General features: G+C 41.9%; 1 protein-coding gene across 2 annotated transcripts; it reads left to right on the forward strand.

Moving 5' to 3' along the window:
• Positions 1 to 503: 503 nt before the first annotated feature.
• Positions 504 to 23,364, forward strand: epg5 (ectopic P-granules autophagy protein 5 homolog (C. elegans)). Of its 2 annotated transcripts, none has more exons than XM_085475276.1 (46): positions 504 to 659; positions 1,000 to 1,194; positions 3,097 to 3,753; positions 3,856 to 4,116; positions 4,198 to 4,396; positions 4,482 to 4,621; positions 4,721 to 4,828; positions 4,920 to 4,993; positions 5,161 to 5,269; positions 7,562 to 7,676; positions 7,756 to 7,906; positions 8,027 to 8,188; positions 8,285 to 8,442; positions 8,704 to 8,855; positions 8,975 to 9,115; positions 9,239 to 9,403; positions 9,488 to 9,610; positions 9,703 to 9,965; positions 10,325 to 10,465; positions 10,566 to 10,710; positions 11,285 to 11,482; positions 11,654 to 11,761; positions 11,863 to 11,985; positions 12,217 to 12,383; positions 12,477 to 12,710; positions 12,836 to 12,959; positions 13,056 to 13,200; positions 13,592 to 13,763; positions 13,861 to 14,023; positions 14,152 to 14,294; positions 14,405 to 14,561; positions 14,813 to 15,007; positions 15,104 to 15,317; positions 15,788 to 15,975; positions 16,375 to 16,582; positions 16,696 to 16,771; positions 17,216 to 17,319; positions 17,435 to 17,610; positions 18,260 to 18,484; positions 18,584 to 18,793; positions 19,911 to 20,055; positions 20,725 to 20,967; positions 21,109 to 21,322; positions 21,411 to 21,629; positions 21,751 to 21,865; positions 21,952 to 23,364. In XM_085475276.1, the coding sequence occupies exons 2-46, from the start codon at positions 1,141 to 1,143 to the stop codon at positions 22,132 to 22,134; spliced, it is 7,767 nt and encodes a 2,588-aa protein (XP_085331402.1). In that variant the 5' UTR covers positions 504 to 659; positions 1,000 to 1,140; the 3' UTR covers positions 22,135 to 23,364. The 2 variants fall into 2 exon arrangements, with proteins under 2 accessions (XP_085331402.1, XP_085331403.1); XM_085475277.1 differs by having other exon boundaries at positions 3,097 to 3,747.
• Positions 23,365 to 24,169: the final 805 nt, after the last annotated feature.

Raw genomic sequence — 24,169 nt, forward strand, 5'->3', positions numbered from 1 at the left:
ATTGTGGAGAGCTAAAGGTTTTACACTTGTCCATACCTTAAACCTCACGTGTTGTCCCTAGTAGTAAATGCATAAAAATAAGGCTTTTAGGAAAACACTTAATAAACATTTGCTGCCTTGAAAAAGACTCAATTTACATTGCAGTTGTATGAATATTACATAAAATAAACTATATACAAGGTATCTTTGAACACGAGCGATTCATAAATGTCTGCATGTAGCTTAGAGCCATTTGACGCAGTGTCTTACAGTTTCTTACAGTTGAAGTCCAAAGAGCCGTGCTGACACGATTCTTTGTTTGTCACAGCAGATTTTTCTTTATCGTGTAGAAAAACAGTTAAATATGTAACTTCTTTACACTGACAGAAAGGGGAGTTTCACTGGTCGGGCCGCGATGTAAAATGAGTTTGACACCCGTCACTAAAGTATGAACATTTGACAGAAAATCGTCTTTGCCTATTAGGTGTGGCCTATCTGCTACTCCGTAGAGAGGTGGAGCAGTCACGTGATCAGAGATTTTGATCGAGGAGTTCCTGGAACAACAAAACAAACTGCAGCCTGGCAGCGGACGTGGCTGTCACTGCGTCTCACTCTCTGGGACGAGTGGAAATTTGATTTCTTATTATGTGAGCAGCAGCACGGAAAACCGAGAGCCGCTGGTAAATAAACAACTCAATAGAAACACCGCCTAACGGGCGAGTGGCTCGGCGTTAGCGTAGCTTAGCCTTCGTACAGTGTCACCAACTGTACCTCCGTGGGGCTTCATGGTTTCGTTTTCCCCAAAATGTGCTGTCTGAATATTTTGTTCACGCTAGGTGGCCTGCTAATCTTGATATTCTCCGCAGATGAATCCTGTCAACGGAATATAAAAGTGTGTTTTGTTTACAGTCAGTGACTGTGTTTATCTTGTCAGCACAACCAGCCACGGGGTGCTTATCACAGGAAATACCTCGCTGTTTGTTCCAGCTAATGGTCGCCTGTTGTTTTTGGTATATTTAGATCACCTATAATGACTGCTCAGATGATCAGCGGTTTTCAGGTGATCGGCATCATTTCCACCAGGAAACTCCTCAGTCAGCTGTTTGTGAGAGTGATCTGAGCTGTAAAAACAGCTGATGCGGACACGAACAGACACTAAAAATGGAGGCTGTGAGACCAAAGAAGAACAAAGCAAAGGCCAGCGGAAAATCTCAGGTGATTAAATCAAGTACCTTACAGGTATTCTTTACCTTCTTCTCTTTTCACGAGGGAATGAAGGGCCTTCAAAGTATAAACGTCCCAAACAGAGTGAACACCCCAGTAAAATACATTTCTCTTCACATGTAGGGACAGTTGCAGGTATCCACTTCGATACAGACAGGTGACAAGAATGAAAGTATTGAACCTGTGAACCATCTAGAGAGGGGATCTGCTGCTTTCCCTTGACAGTTTATAATCACTCATCATGGGCATGATTGTCATTGTAGTTTTGAGCTTTTAATGTTTGTTTTTTGTTTTTTTGAACTGTTCTTTTTCAGGTTTGATGATTGTACAGAATACATCTTAAATGAGTTTAGAAAAAATCAAGAATTAGGTACACACACTTGAATTTATTTTAGATTTTCACTAATCCACAGAATGTCGAAATTTTACATACAGGCTCTTACATATCCAAATAATATTAGCAAATTACACCTCAACCAGACACTTGTTGTGCCTATCAACAAAGATTCGGGGATAATTCTGGCTGAATATTTGACGACTCTTCTTGGCAGAATTGGTAGAGTTCATTTAAGTTACCTAGTTTCCTGTTCTTTTAAGCTTAGTCCACAAATTTTCAGTAAGGTCAAGTTTGGGGCTTTCGGGAGCCAATTCCAGAAGCTTAATATTAACCTGCTTTATCCATTCTAAAACAAATTTGGATGTGTATTTGGGATCATTGTCCATTTGGAACACCCAGCATTGTCAAGTTTCAGCCATCTAGCTGTCGATTTGAGATGAAGTTGAAGTATTTTGAAGTGGTCCTCCTTCATTATTCCATCCACTTTGTGCAATGTACCAGTACCACTGGCAGCAAAACAGCCCCAGAGCATGATGCTACCTCCACAAGACTTGACAGTTGATACAGTGTTCTTCAGGTCGAAAGCTTCACCTTGACTTCTCCAAACATACCTCTTCTCATGTTGTCCAAATAAGTCAATTTTGTCTCATCTTACTTTAAAACCAGAGAGTATTTGGCCTCTCCATGTAGGCAGCTACAAATTTCAGTTGATCTTGAAGGTGTCGATTTTAGAACAGGAGCTTCTTTCTTGGTCGGCACCCTCGCAATGACAATGTAAAACTCACTTCACTGTGGACAGTGACACTAGTGTTCTAACACTTTCCCATTCATGGCAGAGCCATGTGAGTTTTGGTGGTTCCTGGGTTGTTGCTGAACATGCAATTTCCTGCCATCTGAGGGTAAAACAAATCACAAAGCAAAGAGGAACTATCAGTTATAGTCAGTAAGTATAGTAACCCCATCCATGGAACCAGAGAGGTTCAGTAAATTGGTTTGATTATTTTGTAGATGATGTGAGTCATATGCTGTGGTTTTTTGCAGTGGCCAGGTCTCATCCCTGTTAAACCTTTTTGGGAGATTTTAAACTGAAAACTGAAATATTAGACACTCTGCCCCAGTCACCAAAACACCACACGAGTAGCTATCCTATGAAAAAACAGCTTGATCCCTGCTTGATCCTCCCAGAGACTTGGAGCATGTACCAATGCAAGTTGAAGCTGTTGTGAAGGCACTTTGTTTTTCCTTTTTCTTTTTTTTTCTTTCAGTCTGTACTTTTATTCTTTAGAGATTGATAATAAATCAAATGACTTGCAAAACACATAAATTTAACATACCACCATGATCCAAACAACAAAAATATCCATGATTACAAATGCAGATTCTTTTTGGCACATTCATAGCAGTGTTTGTTCTGTACTCACATGACTATGGTCACATGTAAAAAGCTGTTACACAAGCTTGGTTTTCCTCCAAAGAGAAATTGATGTGTCATTGTTGATTTTTTTTTCTTTTTCCTTTTTCTTTTTTTTTTTTTTTTTTTTTTTTTTTGCACACAGCTGGTCAGGAAGCAGAAGCAGGCAGAGGAAGACAAAAGAGCCCCAGCTCCCTCAGCTGTACCTGAGGCCTCCACTTCTGACTTCACTGAGATCCCCCTGAGTCTGCCCTATCAGGAAAAGGAGGAGGAGGAGAATAAGCTAGACACTGTTCAGAATCCTGAAGCCACAGCACAGTCATCAGACCTGCCTTCTGAGAAGCAACAGGCAGAAAACACAGCATCATTGCTGAGTAAGACTCTACAGCCAAGTCTGAACTCCTCAACAGTGACATCACAGGTCACAGCGCAAGAGACCAAAAAGGAGGAAGAGGAGGCTGATGTGCAGGAAGCTCAGGGGGCTGGGCTTAAAATTGTGCCACAAACCACTGAGCTTGAAAAGGATGAACAGTCATGGAATCAGCTGTGTGTTTTAACTCAGTTTGAAGCTTCAAATGTCCCAAGTGCCCCAGCACTGTATCCGTCTCTTCCTACACTAGAAGAAGGTTCAGTGATACAGTTCTGTGGGGAAGCTGTGGAAACATGTGGAAAGGAACCTGCAGTTTTGGCACTTCCTGATCAGGAATCTTCTCCTCCAAGTTTGCGGCCTTTGGAGTCCGTGGCCGACCTTTCTCGGAGCAAACTCTACCCAGAATTACCCAAAACAGCTTTAGAGGTTCAGGTGATCTAATGTACCATGAGATCAAATTTATTGCTAATGCTAAGTTTTATTTACAATAAAATGGTCTGTATTACTGTATTATTTAATCTTTTTGCTCTGTAGCCGTTCTCACTGGAGCAGCTGAGTGTTTGGGAGCCAGGCGGAGGCTTGCGAGCATGGCTGGAGGGGGTTGAGGTTTGTGCAGCACAGTTTTGTGCTCTGGCGCGGCAGGAGAAACACGAACTGACTGAACTGTTGCAAAACTACTGGCGTTGCCGCAGACAGCTGACCCAGTCGCACACACAGCTTCACACACAGTCATCTGAGTGCAAAAGCACACAGAATCGTCTGTGGAGCTTCAGAGATGAACAGCTCACACTTCAGGTGTGTTTTACAAAACATCTATAGTACAGAAAGATCAAATGTCCCACTATTGCTTTCACACTTATAATTTCTATCTTACAGGGTGTGTGTGCAGATCAGACAAAGGTATGTGGGTATCACCGCTTCCAGCAGGCAGAGTTTAGTGAGAGTGTGCAGGCTGAGCTGAGAAGACTGTTTGAAGCTTGCAGTGAGCTGCTCCATCAAAAGGTCGTGCTGCATGCGTACACCGCTCTGCTGTCACGCCTGCAGGTGGAATCATACCTGTACAGTCTTATAAAAGGTGGGAAGAATTATTTTACCTGTACTTCTGATATTACTAGTGTAAAATGTATGTGTTACATCAGTTTTGTCTGTTGCTGTCTCAGATTTTCAGTTAGATGGCCAAACACAGCCGTGTTCTCTCCAACCTCTGAAAGAGGCCATCAGCGTCCTGTTTAGTTTCACACGAAGAGTCCTTGATGACACACAGTTCCAGTCAGACATCCATCACTGGCTTGAGAGATTGGTATACACACAAACCCCAAACCATTTTTCAAACGTACTGCCCCAGTGGTCAAGGCAATTTGTTGTTGCAATCCTTGTGTGTTCCTGGTCTATTCTCCAGGTCGCCGTCCTGCTGCATGTTGGAGGGTCAGGGGAGCACCTGTACCTCCTGTGCCACCTTCTCTGCTGTCCTGCTGGGGTGGGAAAGTGGGCTGCACACTTCCTTCAGGTTAGTTAGGAACACACGCCTGTCATTTATCATTTTATCACGTCAATTGCTATACATACAGAGGAGTAGAGTTCTTTATTATCTTACCCAGATCCAAGTTTGGGGGAACACCTCTGGAGTTCAGCAATTTATGCAAGCTCTGGCCATTCTAATGTCACCTGCCAGGTAAAAATGCAAGTCTCTACATGAGTTTCTTCTTTTCACCCACTGACTGTGAGCTATACACTGCAAATTATGCTTTTGGCATTTATGAGAATCCAGGTCATCTTTTTAAGGGCCAACAGTCTAAGATCTCAGAATGTGGAACTTTTTTTTTGCTTGTTTTGACTCAGACATCGTGCAGAGTTCCTGGGCCACATGAAGCCGTGTGAGAGCCAGAGCTCAGGTGCTTCTGGACAAGAATCTGGCAACTGGACCTTAGTGGATGAAGGTGGAGAGGAGGTAAGTTTATTAATGTAACAATTTCATTTTGAAGAAAGAGGCACAGTTCACTTCTTTTTGCAATAAACAACAACAGTGAATCATTTAAAGTACGAGGTGCAAGTTCACCATTTCAGATATACATTTGTACCATAGAAATTGTAAACATGACATGGCAATAAAAAGAAAATAGTTTTTATATCAAAAATGTGATCCAAATGAGTGACTATAACAGGGAATGCTAGTGCTTTGTAAGCTAAATTGGTTTCCCTGTAAGAAAAACAAAAGTAAATTTATATTTTTTTAATTTAACTTCTCATGCAGTATTGTTAGCTTATTTGTGAAAATAAAATGTAAAATTATTATATAAAATTCAGAAGCAGCTGTAAATAAATGTAGGTACATTAACTCCTCACTGACTATTGTCTGCCCCGTAGATAGTTCCTTGGTGCCCTCTAGGTGAAATGTGGCCAGTTTTGGTGCATACATGCTTACAAAATAAGAGAAAGAAACTTCACCCTCTTTTATTTTTAAGGTTTTATGTATCAGAACACATAAAAAAAATTACAGGAAGTCAGCAGGTCTTAAAATTAGCACTCTACAAACCTCAGCCATCCTGCTCTTTTTTTAGAGAGGAAACGCTTTCCTCCGTAAACACTCCATGCCTGTTCAGTCGTCTTGTTGTACTGTCATGAACTTTCTTACTGAATAATGGATTTCTTTTCCCAGGTTAATTAGTAGAAACAAGTCCTTTTTTCTTTCCTTTTCTTTTTTTTTTTAATCAATGCTGACGTCTTACCTCCTTGACATTGTGTTAACACACCTGAACGCTCCAGACCAGCTAACTGCCAGAACTTCTGTTTTTATAAAGGTGCTCATACTTGCCGATGATCAGTTAATCAAGTGCATTTGATTAGCTGGACCTGACTGCTACTTACCCTTTCAATTCCTGTGGAAGCAGTGAGGGTCTACTTGATATTTTTAGACACTGCTTCTCCATTTTAGCTTTGGTTTTGTTAAATAAACAATGACATGGTGTAGTGGGTCATCTGAGGTTGTATTTATCTTATTTTAGGACCTGCTAAGCAACAGGTCTTAAAATCAGATACATTTTCTATTATGTCTTGATATATAAAATGTTAGATGTTAAAGAGGGTGTGCTTTATTTGTAAATAACCACATTTATTGGAAATAACCAATATGTTTTTAAGAAGCATCAAAATGTTATAGTCTCTGAAAATAGGGTCTCTTTTTTCTTGTTTTCTTTCACCAGTTATGATGCAGGCGATAATAAATATTCAGTCTGCTTGTTTGTAAAGAAGAGCTGTCACAGATTGTAAATTTGTAGAGAGTGCTTTTTAAAACAAAATGTTCTTGTCTGTCTTCTGATCTTGAGTCACATCAATGATCTGTGGAGAAATTGTGCTAAATGAACACCTATGACCATTTAAATATCAGTCTGCTGGCTTAAAACCACAACTGCTGCCAGTACTAATGTGTTGCCTAGTGTTACGGATTCAAATATTGGGGGTGGATACAAGAGGAAAAACCACAATAACAACACTGGTCCGGCCGGGTTGATTCAAACGATGATTTTAATGATCACACGCGTGGGAGATGGACACCGTACGCAGACAGCATCAGATCTCAAAATGGTGGAGCATTGATCAAACTCTTATAGCCTCTAGTGGCCCCCACCTTATCATAAAAGCCTGAACATTCACATGCTTTCTCTCACACAGCGCCTAAGCTACGACCTTGGCTCCCTGTTTATCTGCTCCTGCTGAGATGGGGCAGAAAACTCCAGTATGTTCTGTTCTCTTCTAATCAGACAAATAAGGCGATGACTTTCTGCGAACAGTATTTCTTATAACTCAGCAGTATAATGCATCATAAAACAATATCATTCATTCACAATAAATCAGCAGTCTAATGTAATGCAAATCAGTTTAACAAAGGCAATAGTTATCACCTTCTAATTCAGGAGAATAATGCAAACTAAAACTACATAATAATTCACAATCTTTAATTAGGGGTCTAACATGGCATAAAATAATATTATAATCCAACACTAGGAACTGTGGTGTTTTCAAAGCTTTTAAAAGTCACATTATTTTAAAAAACACATTTGTGATTTTTTTTTTCAACATGTTATTACTGTTGTACTGTTAAAAAAAAAAAAAAAGCAAGTAGCTTCTGCTTTATATTTTGCCAAAAAAACAAAAATTAAAAAATGCCAGTCGTAGCATATTGCAAATACACGCAACATGTAGTAAGTCGGCCCCTAACGACATTGTTGTCTTCTGTGTTTAGGATGAGGACCCAGAAACCAGCTGGTTGCTACTATGTGAGGAAGATCTGATTTTATTGATTACCCAGTTCCCCTTCCAGCAGCTCTACTCATACATGCTTGGGATGAGCAAGCAGGGTAAGAGAGTCAGTCTGACCCATCTGTGTGTTAGTTTGTTTGACTCACGGTGTGAACTAACAGGTGCGTCTGTCCCCAGGTGTGTATGAGCCCCAGGCCTGCTCCAGTCAGAAGATGATGCGGGTGTTTGCTTTCGCTTCCTCGCTCATTGAAATTCTCGCTCTCGGTCTACAAACCTATAACAGATCCCGATACAGACAGCTAGTCAAACGAATAGGGCACATCATACGGTCAGTTCGCCAAGCACATAAGCAGCTTCTATGTCCTGACACTTCTCAGGCCATATCACAAAGTCAGAGGATGCATTAATAAAATGTTATGTTTGGCTTTTCTTTTCTGCTCTCCCCCAGAATGACAGTTTGCTATGTGAGTGATCACTGGGCCCAGTACGTGAGTGTGACTGATGCCGCTGGATCTAGCTCTCAAGTACACTCTCTGTCTTTGGAAAAACTGCAGATTGAATATGATCATCTTTTCCTCCGAGCTGTTTTACATGTACTCAGAAACAAAAGGTGAGGAGTTAGCCTCAAGTTTCCATTTTAACTGGGAGCAATTTACTTTACAGACTTTGATATTTGTTATTAATTTTGTGTGTTCATCCTCTACAGGTTGGGCATTTGGTTGTTTATGTCTGAGATGCCATATGGGACTTTGTCCAGCTCCATGCTCTGGAAGATTCTTTATGTTATGCAGAGCGCAGAGACTGCAGGGCTAGAAACACTCAGCACAGCTGGTGACACATACTCCTGCATTCAGGCTCTCAGAGGTACAATTAAACACACATAAGATACACAAAGCTTTCACATCCTTAAAACTTGCCTGTTGAATATGTTAATGCTCAGAAGTGTCCACTCAGTTTCATCATCATATTAAAAAGGAACTTTTTAAAATATCCCAAAAACATTCAATTTGAGCTTTGAACAAACTCATTTTCTATTGTACTTCTTTCCTGGATCTAAAGTTGCATCATGTCGGTCTTCTTAGTCTGGAATTGTCATTGTGATTTTATTTTTTCTCTCGGATACAGACCCACAGCATCAGGCGAGTTTTGAACAGTGGCTGTGTGAGGTGAACAGCTCTGACGGCATCTCGCTCCTCACTGCATTAGCACAAATGGCGACACCCACTCAGCGCTCTGACTCACAATTCATCACCACTATAACTCTCCTGATTTACCAGGTAGGGGGGGCTAATTTTTCTGAAACTAGTATCAACTTTGTAACACAACACAATTCATCATCCCTGATTAGGATCTGTACTGTCTCCGTCTGACATCCATTTCCTCATTTTTGCTTCAGGTCTCTTATGTGAGTGTGTCCACCAGAGAAACCTACTCCAAGGTGGGGAGGGAGTTACTGGCTGCTATAGCAGCAGCCCACCCATATGTTATCTCGGTGCTCCTTGAGAGACTGAGGGACACCATACAGACTGTGGGAATGGTTGGTATTGTGATTCCATAATAAAGGTTTTAGCTGTACATGATTTTTAGTCATCAAATGTTTAATTTGATCCATGATCCATCCACTCGTGTGTTTTTATTTGCATGTTTCGTTTGTGTGTAGGTGGCTTTGTACTTGTGTAAAGAGCTGCCTCTGAGTCTTTGGCAGCCGCAGCAAGAAGAAATATGCGTGATTGGAGCGTGGCTCCTTCAGCATCCTCTGTCAGCTGTAGAGAACCGGCTGGCCTGTGTCATCCTTGAGGGTCTGAACTGGGGGTTCAACACTCAGGTAGAGAGGATGTCTTAGACCTCCTGACAGTGCATTCGTGAGTTTGTCACAACCAACCTTCACTAACCTTGTTTCCTTATGTAGGATGGCTCTTTGTTCCTGCCTTCAATTCTCCACAATGAGGTGGCACTGCTGGTGGCTGAAGCCTATCAGAAGTACCTTACAGACAAACCATACAGTGGGCTCATATCAGAGGGAATCAAACAGGTGGCACATTTACACTTGCCTCACATCTGCTGAATTCTTTAATGCTTATTTCTGCATTACACATCATTCTCTCTCTTTCTATCTCCTTTCAGGTCTCTTACCTTGCAAGTGTCCTTCGTTTGGGCGTATCTCCTGAAGCATCCTTTAGTCAGTGGGCATGGCAGCTGCTGCTGAGGCTGAAGCTTCATGGCAATTCTCAGAACCCTAAAGGAGCCTGGGTGGTCCCTGCTTTGGCATCCAACCCACCTCCAGAGCTTACGCACTCTCCTAGCATGCACTCTGTTCTGAGGGCTGTAAAAGCAGGCATACCGATTGGATGCTACCTGTCCATTGCAATGACAACCGTGGGACATAGGTTTGTATTCACACACTAGGAGAACATTTACAGCTGACTTACACATTGTGAAGGATTGAACTGGTTAGAGATGGGTGTAGTTTTTGGAAAACTCAGCCTTGTTTTACCCAAGAAAGGCAAAAACAATTTGAAAATAATACAAAATATGATAAAATAATTTAACACAATTTGATATACAAATATTAATCAATTAATGTTGCAAATAGAACTCTTGCTTTTCAGCAAATGTGTATCAGGGGCTAATATAGCTACAGTATATTATGTAAGGTGTAGATGCGCGAGGTTTCTAACTTTAGTTGTATGGCAATCACATGTATAAGTTGAATAATCTTGTGTGGATTTTGTCTTTATTTTTTCAGCCTGGAACATTTCTGTACTGATGGTGTTGGCTTGTTGAAAAGTCTGATTCAGTCTCGCCATCTGAGAGCTGCTGTGCATCTGTTAGATAACATCCTACCCCCAACCTATCCTCTTAGCTACTACCTGCTCAACAACGCTCAGTAAGAAACAGGCATCCTTCGTAACACATGTAAAATCTGCAGCTAACTCGAGCACTGACTTTATTCTGACACCTCTTGTCTTGCTCTTTGTTAATGGCAGGTTTGTAAGCTGTATTCAGTTGTTCTTGCAGTACGACAGCGTGTGTCCTCAGGGCATGACGCAGCAGGTCACGCATCGAGTGGCGCCACTTCTCACTGGAACCAGTTATGGAGACAACGTCCGTCTGCTGAACAGTGTCATTCAGGTGCATGGTGAAACTTTTGTGCATGTTGTGTGCAAGATTCCTGAATTTATATGAGAAACAATGAAAAAAAAAATATGGAAAAGAAGCAGATTTTAATTATTGTGTGTCCAGGAAAAAATGCAATAATGTGCATTTATTTTTTGGTTGTTTAAATTACTATGAAACAGTAATTAAATTACCAAGTATTTTCCTCACCCTCAACATTGCTGCCCCTCTCTAAGCCTTTTCTGGAGGTTTCTTCCTGTTAAAAGGGAATTTTTCCTTCCCACTGTCACCAAATATTGCTCATAGGGGGTCATCTGGTTGTTAGGGTTTTCTCTCTATTATTATAGGGTCAACACCTTATAATATAAAGCACCTTGAGCTGACTGTGGTAGTGAATTGGCACTATATAAATAAAGTTTTATTTAATTTAATTATTCGGGGTAGTTGAACAAATTTTGAGCCAGCCAAACCATGTTAGAAGGGGTTTTGTTTTATCTTACTTTTTTTTTGTTTTTACATGTAAACACACTCAATAATTCAGTCCTCATTACTTTGGGACTCATTACTCATTTTTTAACTCATCTTTCAGAGTCATGTGGTAGAAAGTTCGAAACCAGGCCTTGTTGGAGCTGCAGCAGTTCTGGAGTTTTGGGTGGGAATTCTGACTCAACAGAACTTGTGGTACCGAGACAAAACAGTCCTGTTCCTCATGGATCAGATCTGCTGCGCTGCCTTCACTTACCACCAGGAGGAATGTGTCCAAAAACTCCTGTACCAGCAACATAAGGTATTTACAAAGTGGTGTTTGATTTGCATGATTAAGCAACCTCTGAACTTCACATTAATATTTAATGAGACACAAACCAAACAGACTGGGAATAAGGTGAGGAAAGCTAATTAGCAGCAATGTTTGGGGGGGGTTCTGTTTTTTGTTTACTGTTTTTCATACCCTCTGCAGACTGCTTTGGGTTATCATGGAGACCGGGGTCTGCTCTCTTCTCTGGTTGGTTGGATTTCTGGAAATGCCACACCCTCCTTCATCGAGGGCCAATCCTTGAGTGCTGAGGTGAGAGACAACAAAGCAACAACCACATGTGTAAATACAATTGATCACATTAGTAGAATTCTCCATCCTCACTGGCCTGTTAACATTTATGTTTTCTTTAGATCTGGTTTGCCTGGGTGGTGCTGAATATGGAGGGTGTGTTTGAGGAAGATTCTCAGCTGAGGCGCTGTGTTGAGCATGAACTCCTGTCAGAGCTTAATATCTCCCCCGAACAAGCCTTAAAGGTAGACAGTTTATCAGTAAAAGGTTCATTATCTCATTACATAATGTGACATTTTACATCCTTGTTCAGAGAAGATGTATTCTATGACCTTTGAATAAAAGTGAACAGACTATTTGCAAAACTAAAGAGCAGAAATATCATAGAAAGTACTTAGGATCCTGGTCTACTGCTGTTCAATGATTTGGAGTGTTGTGTTTAGATGATGTTAACAATATTTCTGTTTCTGAGCCAGAAGGCTCAACAGAGGCTTAAGTTGCCGGTAGCCCCGTCTCTGCAGAGGCTTCAGGTATATCGTTGGGCATATCAGGCCGCAGCTACACCACCTGATCACCCCCTCCTACCCCTCATCTGGCAGAAATTCCTGCAGCTCTACCTTAGACAGCCTGGACCTGAGTACGGGTATGATAAACATGCTCATGTGTTATGATCCCCAGTCAAAGAAAGCAGAGAATAGGCAGAATCTGTATCTATCTGTCCATGTGTCTCTAACAGGCTGGCTGCAGGAGGATGTATCGGCAAGAGGTTCTTCCAGGCCTCTTCCCAGGCTGCTTTCCTCCGAGATCTGAGGCAGAGAATACAGGAAGTGTCTGACTTCCACCACGCTGCCAGTCAGGCCCTCCGGGTACTCCCACCGAACACACCCTCATCAGACCAGGGTGACGAAACCCCCAATAATCCCGGACCACCTTACCTCACTTCTCCTCAGCTACATACAGAACTGGTCAGGTATGGTGCTGATCCTGAGACAGAGCTTTTATAAAATCTTTCTTATTTTTTGTTTAAAGATCATTTCCTATATTCCAGGCTATGGCAGGCTCTAAATTCTCAGCTGCTTGTTTGTTTGTCTGCAGGTTGTTTGGAGTATTTTCTGTGTGGCTGGATGACGAGACTCTGCAGAAGCAAGAAGTGTATCTTCCCTCTCTTCCTCCAGAGTATGAACCACACAGACTGGCACAGGTCATGCAGTGGCATCAGGTGAGTATAATTTTTTTTAATATATATATATTATAATATATGATTCATTTATTAATTGTTTTTGTTTTGTGTTGTTTTTTGGGGGTTTTTTTGTAGGAACTTTGGCTGGAATATGTAGACCAGGAGCGTCTACAATATGATCAGAGGGAAGTTTTGTCTCTTTGGAAGAAGGTGCAGAGTGAGCCAACATTCCTCCAGACTCAAACCTCTGGTTTCACTGACTACACCAGCCTCAGCAATGGTACGGAGCCAAGCTTTATAGCCAAACGATTAAGCAGGGGTTAATTAAAAAGAAAATATACAGATACCAAAAATGCAATTCTGTAAGAAGTTTATATACTGTGTGTCAGCTTCAGAACAATAAATAATATATTCTCTGTTCGAGATATTTTTCACAGGAGACATTTTCACTTTTTATTTGTTAGTGTTTTTCCTGCTATTACATGTCAGAAACTCCTGTAATAAAGAATTGTTCTCTTGTTGATTTAATTCCCTTTTCTCCTTTGTCTTTGAGACCAAAATTATGTAGACCAACTATACACAAGTGTATTTGTTTCACTTTTCATATGTGCCACAATCTACTTCTACTTCCAAATCTAAAAATGCTTGCATTTGATATTGTCTTAATTCAGCAAGGGAGCGTATCCTGTCCAATCTGCAGAAACATCCAGTTCCCCGTTTAGCTCCTGAACTGCATAAGCTGAAGGCACCAGTACCTGAAGTGCCTTCCGCCTGTCTCACTGACTGTAAAGCTGCCTGTAAACTGTTAGAGCAGGACCTCAGCATTTTGCAAGATCAAGCCAGGTATGTGTAAATCATAAAATAAAAGCTTTTATTTTGAATTATCTATAAACATAAACAAGTCGCATGCAGATTCCCAAGTAATTTATCTTGGCACCAGGATTGCTGTAGCACGTGAAGCCCAGCAGGTGGCAATGGAGCAGGAGCTGCTGGAGAGCCTTCCTGTACTGTTTAAGAACCGACCAGAGCAAGTCACCATGGCCCTGGAGTGTAAAGGGAAGGGTGGACAGCCATGCCAAGGAGCTGCAAACATCACTGTCACAGTAAGACCTCTCACACTGCAGGCTAGCCACGTTTTAAGTTACAGCTTTGGTATGTTTTATTAATCTGTGTGTGTGTGTGTGTGTGTGTGTGTGTGTGTGTGTGTGTGTGTGTGTGTGTAAATTTGTAGTGTGAGCTTGTGCAGAAGCAGGAGGCAGTGCAGACTCAGATAACATCACTGCGCAGGGACATCAAAAAGCTTCAAACCGATGCTATGGCTCCGCCACCTGAAATCCTGGCCCAGGCTGCCGTTCACACTGAAAACTTCATCACGTCAGTGCAATCAGATTTTATATCATTCATATCAAGATGCATTATATTGACATATATGAAGGTAGATGGGGAATGTCTTGACTCAAGTGCACCTTGTTTCATGGTCTTAGGGCTTTGGTGAATATGCACAAAGCACAAAAATCTCCTGCAGTCCAGAAAGTTGGTGTGTCTGCTTTTTACAAGGTGGTCTCCTTTGTATGTGAGGACACGCTCCGTCATCCACCAACTCGTCAGTACCTGTCTTCATGTGTGGAGGTACTGGGACAGGTGTGTATATGCTCTAACAAATACATGCACATATTGCAGAGTAGCAGTGTTTTTATTTATTGTTGTGTGGAATATATAAGTACGAAAAATGGGTATTTGAGCCAGCTGGAATACTAGAGAATAACCATAACCACCTTGAATAGAGGGCATAAAGCATTATTGTGTACATAAAGAACACACATCATAGATATGTTGGATGGATTAGCTGCGATTAACTACTCAAATTAAAGTGTATTTAATTTTGTGTGTAGGTATTTATCCAGGGAAATGCAGAGGAGTGTGGCCGTGTCCTAAAGACTATCCTGGAGCAGCGGCGGCTTTGCCCTCTCATTTCCCCCTTCTTCACTCCCAACGCAGCGCCCAGTCAGCTGGTGTTTCTCTACCAAGACGTCGTGACATCGCTGTCCCTCGACAGCGCCGATGTCGTTTTCATGCTGCTCACTAAGGTTAGTCCACGTGCAAGTGGAATGAAGAAATGGGATGTATACGCCGCAAACCACGTGCCAGTTACAATGTCCACTTCTGACTCTTTTCCCCTGCAGTTTGATTTGTCTCAGTGGCTGAATGAAGCCCATCCCGTGTTTTCGGAGAGGACACGTTTGCTGGAATTGGTCCATGGAGCTCTCTGCGTCTGCGGCCGAGACCCCGAGCCTGAGTTTCTCACGCCTTTTCACCTTTTCACCAAACACTGGACCTGGCTTTTACGGCATCATTTCCCCGACCATTACAGCGATTGCCTTCGCCTCCTCATGACCAGTGAGTTGATCTGTTCTGAAGTGATAAATTGCGATTACCCTCGATTTATTTATTTATTTTTTTGTCATTTCTTTCCCTTCAGTGTAGTAAAGAATGAAAATTTCCTTAAGAGACATCTTTCTTGGACTCTTAGCCATTTTTCCCTTCTTGCACATCACGTTAGACCCTGACTGCTATTTATTCTAGAAAATGAATCTAAGAAAATGCATTAATCTTCCTGAAAGGATGCAAGTTACGATTAAACTGATTAATGAAAAATGAAGTCAGTTCATTTTGAACAACAGATGCAAATTTAGTGTCAGTGAGTGGTTCATCATTGTTTGGCTTTTGTTTTTCTGGTTTTTGTTAAGAGATTATTCCAAATGGAGCCGCTGATGTCAGCTGTGATTACAGAACTAATCAAGAATAATCAGTTTGGGTGTTTTGTTGGGAACTTCTTCAACAGAAGGATTTTTTTTTAACCTCCTCAGGCTCATCCAACCAGCTGCTCAGTCCGGAGTGCTGGAAAGTGACTCTGCGAGTGCTCGGCTGTTTACCTCCATCCCGCAGCACCAAGGGCAAAGCTGAAGCAGCTGTGTGCAGCACTGAAGTCTCCACCCGTGGTGTCGCACCCCCAGCCTCCCCCTACAGGTCCCCCATCACCCTCTCTCCTCAGCAGGTAGTCTTAAAAGTGTAAAGTGTGCATGTTAGTCCCCGTAGGGAAATAGTTCCTCTGCATTTAACCCATTCACCCAGTGAAGCAGTGGGCAGCCACCAATGCAGCGCCCGGGGAGCAGTGTGTAGGGACGGTACCTTGCTCAGGGGTACCTCAGGGTAGCCGTTCAGTGGAGTCGAACCACCGACCTTCCGATCATGGGGCCACCACTCTACCTACTGAGCTATCCCTGCCTAGCTTGTAGGCAGGGATGTCTTGGCGTTGTAAATATGTGATTCACATCTCTATTAAGAGTCAGCATGCTGCGCGTTAAGCCGAAGTTTCTTGCAAAATGCAAGTTTGTTTTTGTTCAGTTTTATGACGTTTAAATCTTTGTTTTTGTATTTTATTTGTTGCTAACAGGTGGATGAGACAGTCGATTGGCTGAGTGACTACTTTTTACGAAGTCGTCTCAGTAAGACGGACCTCCGCAGCTTCGGCCTCTATGCTTCCTGGACTCCCTACATCGAGGACGTCGTTTCCTTCTGGGACCATTTGATCAGTTGCCTCATCAATGTGCAGCTCAACAGCTGCGCCCGAGAGTCAGTGGGCAGCAGCAAAATAATGAAAGGTAGCTGCAGATTATTAACTTACATTTATGTCAAACCTCTGAGTTTAACTTCTAGTTTTGTGCATATTGGTTGTAATGCATCATTGTGAAAAAGAAATATGGCACTCTCACAGCTCTGCAGGACCTGCACAGTAAGACTGTGAAGTTATTTAAGCCATGGATCTTTCCTGTGGACGCTGGCGAGGGCGGGTAAGTGTCTCACATCTCAGACAGGAACAAAGATCTGCTATCAGTTAGCAAGAGTTAAAACAGATGTGAGCATAGAGCTAATTTTAGACGGGGCAGTTATATAAGCTGATCTTTCTTAGTTTTCTTAGTTTCTTTTCACAGGGCAGTCATTAAAGGTTACAGTCATTACTTAACTGAATTGAATCTTTCAAACCTCTGAATCACACTATACATTACCCAGAATAAAGCACTGCTGTAGCATTGTTCAGAAAAAAAAAAGAATGCATTAATTATTTATTGAATGGCACACAAGAATGTCAATAAAGTATGTCCTTTTACATCTCATTGTCATTAATAGAAGGGACCTGATAGGTGAATTTGCAGTTTGATTCTAATTTTAGAGGACAAACCAGAGGAACAGCAAATTATGGACAAATAATCTCAATAACTGCATCTTTATCTCAGTAACATCAAGTGTTACCCCTGGCTGGAGACGGATGCGAGTGCAGCAGGATGTATGGTTGGCCTCTACATTCAGATCACTGACCTGCTTCATCACAAGTTCAGAGGCAAGTAACAGTTTAAGCTACAGTGATCTTTGTCGTCTGTGCTGTAATAACACGGAGAAGCTAGAACCATAAAGGATGTGTTTACTTACACGTTGTGTGCGTGTTTATGTTGCAGATCGTCTGCTGCCTGGTCAGAGGGGTGCTCTGTGGCTGTGTATGATGCAGTACTGTGAGAGCTGTACCTCACCACGCACACCGGAGTACCTGCTCTACTTGTATCACACACACCTACGCAGCCTGCCCTGGAGACACCTGCACCCTGACACTAAGCTCATGGAGCAACTCTTCAGTGTGAGATACTTTGCCCCTAGACCCCTAACACCTCACACTGATTTAGACATGTATGTCACAGGGAAGCTTGTTAACCTGAGACCATGATCCTTGGCCCAAGTTTCTATTAGTAGCCTGCACTTACAGAAATACAGTCACAGCTCCTTGTTCTTGGAAAAAAGCTGTGTCTCAAAGCCCCTATCAATCATTCTTTGAAGGCTATCCTGTGGAATCTATTGGCATAGATAGGATACTTGAATTCATAATAATAAAGGTCTGATTGAAAGTTTGATAAGAATGCCTGCTTATCTGTGAACACTGAAGAGCAGCAGAAATTGATATTGGAAGCATGAAGAAGGTTACCAAGCAACCTCTTACATTATTCAAGCTAATATATTAAACTTTAAACACTTTTGATATGTGTGCATCATTATGGGGTTTAATACTCCTACTACGGAGATGTTTAATGATTTATCATAAATAAATTCATCAGTGTATTGATATTTACACTGTTATAGCTACTTTCACAGTAACAGGAGCCTAAAATGTGCATTTTACATTTACCTTGCATTAAGTAGATGTTGTAACTGATACTTTGAATACAGTCCAAAGCAAAAGGGTTTGATGTGTTTGGTGCTTTTTCGATTACTTGTGCTTCTTGTGCCTACAGGTGGAGAGAGGAAGTCCCAAGAGCTGCTTCCTGTTTATGGGAGAAGTGTTATGTGAAGTTAACTGGGTCAGCATCCTGAGTGACCACTTACAAACACCTCCCGGCTCCACAACATATCCAGCTGTGTCAGAAATGGCCACACAGAAAGAGTCGCACACTATGTTGGTATACCTGCTCTACATGCTCGTTTTTCTGGCAAAGGAGGAACAACTCCTGAGTCAGCAGGTGAGTTCAGGCTAGTGTGGTGTCATATCAGAATCAAGAATCAGACCTGTTTCCTTTTTTCAGTCATTTTTCTTTCTTTTTTTCCTGTTTAACCTCCAGGACTCACCTCTGTTCAGTCTGCTGGTTCAGTCCACATCTCTACCCTGGCACAAACTGGACCTGTCCTCGTACCAGAGCATTCTGGGATACGTTAGCACCCACTACCCTCCCTCTTTGCTTCTCAGTGCTGATTCTGCACCTCAGCTGCTGCTGAAATCACTCCGTAGTGCTGCTGGGCTCCACCCCTGCCCCGGTGAAGCTCCACACCAGGTGAGACGTTACAATCCTGTTTGTTTTCTGCATCAGATTTGTTAAGGTGGCGTAAATCTCTTAAGGCAGGTTAAACCAGCAAATGGATTACTCTGAGAACGTTTCAACTCTTGCTTTTGACTTGATCAAACCAATGACAGAAAATTATAAAATATAATTATTAGAATAGTATTATGCTGTATAAAATATATGGCTTGTGTTGAAGAATATAGGAATTTTTGAACAACTTCTATTTCTGTCAGCATCTTGAGTTCACTAAACTGGCATGCCTGCTATAAAAGTGCAAGGTTTGGAACATACACATGAAACTTAAACGTAAGCAGTTGCTGCGTTCGGGGAACTCAGGATGTAAGTCAGAGCCTTGGTCTGGGGCAGATTGACAGGAAAACTCGCGTGTTTCATGGCAGAGCTCCTTGACCCAGAATCCTACCACAGAGCCACTGTGCTGTCAATAACACTCAATCTGTGTAGCTGCTTTAGATGTATGTTTGCAGTACGACATTTTATACATCATGTGATATTTTTCCCAAAATATCCAATGTCCAAAAAAATATATTGGCAAGCTCTGTACAATCCTTCTAACTTTACATACGACTGTTTCAGGATCTAACAGAAATACGTGGCAAAAGCTGTGGAAAAGAAGAATACATTTAACATAAAGCATGAAACTCACTGTAAATTTAAAACAGACATATTTTACTTATTATCTACAAGGTTTTCCTCTCACAGTAAGGAGCAATAAACAGTTCCTCACTAGTCTAAAAAATAGTCTAATTTTTGACAAAATGCGGTCGTTTACTTCCATTTATTGTGGGCTTGGTAATTTGGGGCTTTTAACAATTTTCTTTAAACAGTAATTTTCCAAGGGTGGAATGATTGTACAGCATCTTTAATAACTTAAAAAAAAAAACAAGAATAGGAGTTAATGATGTAAAATAATCACGTCCATTTTCGGCCTGAATTCATTTAAAGTGTTTCATCTGTTTTAGCAGTCAGGAACCTTTAGTTTACAGAGAACTGATATATATTTTATAGTCAATAGTATAACAACAAATAAAAAAATATGAAAAAACCCTACAATTTCTTTCGTTTTTTGTTTGTTTGTTTTTCATATCAGGAAGAGACGCTAAAGGCTGGAGCCTACATTTGCTGGTGTGTGCAATCTCTGGTGACTCTGGAGCAAGGAGGCAGCATCACCCTCACCAGCCTGGAGGCTCAACTGGAAACACTTTTGGAGAGTATCATAACCTTCAACCCACCAGGTGAATTGTCCTCACCATCTTGCTAATCAAAAGCTTCAACCATCAGTAAAAACAGTCTTCTATAACAGAGATGTCAAACTCATTTTACGTGGTGGGCCACATATACAGCCCACTTTGATGCTAAGTGGGCCAGACCAGTGAAACTCCTTTCTGTCAGCGTAAGAAAGTTTAACTGAGCATTTAATCTCTCAAATATCTAAATATAAGAAAAAGAAGTGCAGTGAATGTAGTAAATGTAATTGGAAGAAATAAATGTGTAAAATTTCAGTAAAAGAAAGAAAGAGTCTGTTAGCTCGCAGAAAATATCCCTTTGCTTTTTACTCTGAAGCTTTTTTATTAAAACAGAACTTTCTATTGTAAAGAATTGTTAAAAACAAACAAACGAACAAAACAAAACAGGAACCTTTCTGTGATTTTAATTGTTTTTTTTTTTATTGTATTGCTTAATTACTTTGGTGTAGTATGATTGGTCACGGGGGAGGTCTTTATCAGTAGGAGAAGCTGCTAAACTTATAAAAATACAGTTAAAAGTCCAAACTGTATGCCCTCCTTCTTTTTTTCAATGCTGGGCTGAATTGGAGTCCTTGCCAGGCCAATTCTGGCCCTGGGCCTTATGTTTGACACTCCATTTCCACAGCCTTATTTCTACTCCTTCCTGTTCCCTTTCAGAGGTGGATTTGGAGCAGAGGCACATGGCGTTCTGCAGTCTCTTCAGTGATGCTTTGGCTTTGCTCAACGGCGTGGGCGTCTCAACAGGCGAGGCACTCGCTGCCCATGTCATTACCTGGCTGGACAGGAAAGGGAGGGGCTTTCCAACTCTTCCCCTTCTCACAGCCTGCTCCCGTTGCCTTGCATCAGTGCGACACATGACACGCATCATGGAGGCATGCATTACAGGGTACTTCAACCATGGTAAGTAGCAGTTTAGGGTATGCTACTTCAGTGCTACCATTTCCCCTGAAAGTTGGTTTAGTCCTTTTCTTTTCAAAACATTTGAAGGATGTCCGAAAATTGGCTAATTTTTTTTTTTCCACATCCGTGATTTCAATTCAGCCGAGGAAGAGTCTGTAAGGTGGGGACCTGTGTTGGCATCGCTGCAGGTGCCCGAGCTCACAGTAGATGACTTCCTTTCTGAGAGCCAATCAGGAGGCAGTTTCCTGACGCTCTACGCCTTTATTCTGCAGCGTCTCAACAGTGAATACACAGCAGCCAATGAGAGGAGGACTCTGGCTCTAATTAACACTTGGACCAATCAGGTCTTTCCCAGGTTTGTCCCTTTCACTCGCTCTTGTGTAGCATGTAGCGTTTGTCCTCTGTGAGCTGTAAAGATATGAACATGTTTCATTTGTCTCTAGCGGTCCGGCTGATGAAGCCAAGCTGTTTCTGTGGTGGCACAAATCCCTGAATCTTTCAGCGGAGCAGCTACAGCCACAGGCAGGCTTGACTGAAGTATCAGGTGTGGTCTTGGGCCTGATGAGGTTTCAAACTAGGCTGCTTCAACTGGGAGAAGAAAGACTGAACTCCGGCCTGCTCGGAGCTATAGGCCTTGGAAAAAGGTCTCCTGTCTCTAATAGGTGAGCTGGCTTGCACATTATTAGTAAATCAAAACACCTGTAGTCCATAAAGAGTAAAAAATGTGTAAAAACAAATTCACAAATGTTCATAACCTAACTGTTTATGTATACAATGCTTTAGGTTCAGGGTGGTGGTACGCAGTCTGGCAGCTTTTCTGTCCATTCAAGTGCCATCAGAGAGCGAGCTTCGACTTCAACCCACCACTGACTTGCAGCTCTCTGCAAAAGCACAGCAAGTATGCAAAAACTTGAAGTGTTTCATTTTCTAGTTTGTAATTATCACCTAAAAATAACTTCTTTTTTTCCTTTCCGATGGTTTCAGATGTTGGGGACGCTGGAAGCCATGCCCAGTAATAAGCAGTACGCCGAGTTAGAGGACTCTGTGAATAAAGCCGTCCAGTTCATTCGCTACCCAGGACATTGTCTCAAAGATGGACCCCGGCTGCTGGCCCTCCTAGCTAACCTCCTATACCCCGACCTCAGATACCTGCACATTATCCGCTGACTGTGAACTCACCTTCTACCTGAGAGTAAACAATTGTTCAATAGAGTCAAAAATCCTGAAGGAGCACAAAAGTTTTAAGTGATGAAGACACTTGTTCTGAATTGCCTTTTTATTGTGTCAGCGGGGGACTTGTGTGACAGAAACTTACTCATTAAAGCTGACTGAACATTTGTGAGGAACAAACCTCTTGACTGCTAGAGTACAGTGAAGGAACACAGACCGTCAGAAGTTTAAGCAATCATGTGTGCTAATCTTTGACATTTAGGCACTTTATTTTCTTCTGATGTTCATGCCTTGTTGCTTTTTGCATAAGTTGCCTGTTGATTTTCAGCTCCATCGGTTCTGTTCTTGATTTGAGAGGATGTTGCATGTATTTATTGAAGTAGAACTCATGAATCAGAATTCAGCAGCAGGCTCTGTGGGTGTGAGTTTCACACCTGTACATGGAATCTAACAGGAAAGAAAGATGAAGGGTCCACAGATTATTTAGAGGATGTTAAAGGACTCATTTAATAGACCTATAGGTTTGGTAGTACCTTCTTAAAATAGGGTGTGGGACATACCAAGAATGCTGGTAGTTGGGGTTCATTGCTTAACACAAGTCTTGTTTTTTGCTGCTGATGCTTGCATATCCATGATCCGCAGTCTGAAATATTTCAATCCAAGGTGCTGTATACAGTAGGAGGTGATCATGTCTAGTAACAGCACATTTGCCAGTATTATGTTCATTTCCAGCCAAAAGTGCTTTCCTTGTTCTGCCAAAGAGATGTTATTTTCATCTGCTTAGCTACTTAAACCTCCTTAACCGTGATCTCTGGTTGTGTCATCAGTGTCCGTTAAGTCCAAAACTACAGTCTGGAAAAGCGAAGTACAACTTGTCTTCCTTGTAGAATTGTATGTGCAGTGTTATTCAAATTGCTAATGGTATAAGGAGGTTTTAATGCTGTTGAAGCTAGAACAGAACTGGACAGCTTTCTTACTTTAATTACTCCTGTCAACTCACCACTTCTGTTGCTCTGTGCCATCTCAGTAATCATCGAGCTGCACTTCAGCAGCCTGCAGCTCGCCTTATCGCTGGTATTATGTGGTGACTGTTAATGTCAAAAGCGTTTCTTTTTTATGAGTCAGTGATCAGGAATGGGTCTGTAAGGACTGCTGCAGGAGGTGTACTCCGCAGCCAAGCAGAACAAAAGAGACATGACTGCTCAATAAAGGGAACTGAACACCTCACAGCTGGTATTTATCAATATAACGCAGCAATCTGGGACCAGATGTTGCACATGGAGCCGCTGAAAGCACAAACAGGACCGGTCCAGACAGCAATTAGAGGTACAATGCATTGTTCAGCCTCTACAACAAAACAAAGTTGTCTTTATCTTCACATTCTGCTCATAATGCTCCCGACGGATAGACTTAAACTGCATCTTCCTCGTCAAAGAAGGCAGTTATGACAGAACCTATTGTGGACTGATTTTCATGGACAGCCACATCCTCCTATTCTCTTCATATGCACAAAGTAACAGTACATGCCCACCACTAAAAAAATGTTTTGAAAAAAGTACTCTTTCCCCTATAAATAGAGCCTTTAAAAAGCAGGGGGTGTTGAAAATGAGCTTTTGTGTGCATGCATACATCCAGCATTTGACACCACCACTTCTGTCTCAGAGAAAAACCTCTCTTCGGGCAACTGTGGTCTCTATGGTTACTGGAAGGGTGGAAGTGAGAGAGGAGGTGGAGACGACGGGAGAAAAGAAGGGGAGGTGGGAGATGCTTGCAGACACTCACCGTCTCCTCTTGGCTCTCAAAAACGGCCTTCGGTGCGTTCTGTGAAGCCGTGTGTGTTTGTCTCTCACCGTCTAATTCGACCTTCTGTTCTCCCGTCTCTCAGCTCAGGTGGTGAAGTGCTGTGGAGTGGTCGGTACTAATGTGAGAGAGTTTGCTCTGGAAACATTAGCCTCATAAAATTTCTCCTCCCAAACCCATTCACCGTGTCCTCCATCCCATCCGACCCGCATACACATGCACATGCTCGGCG

This window comes from Copadichromis virginalis, linkage group LG12 (assembly GCF_057382275.1).
Source record: "Copadichromis virginalis isolate Kocher_CV1m ecotype Utaka linkage group LG12, C_Virginalis_male_GT1.1, whole genome shotgun sequence".
Classification (NCBI taxonomy): domain Eukaryota; kingdom Metazoa; phylum Chordata; class Actinopteri; order Cichliformes; family Cichlidae; genus Copadichromis; species Copadichromis virginalis.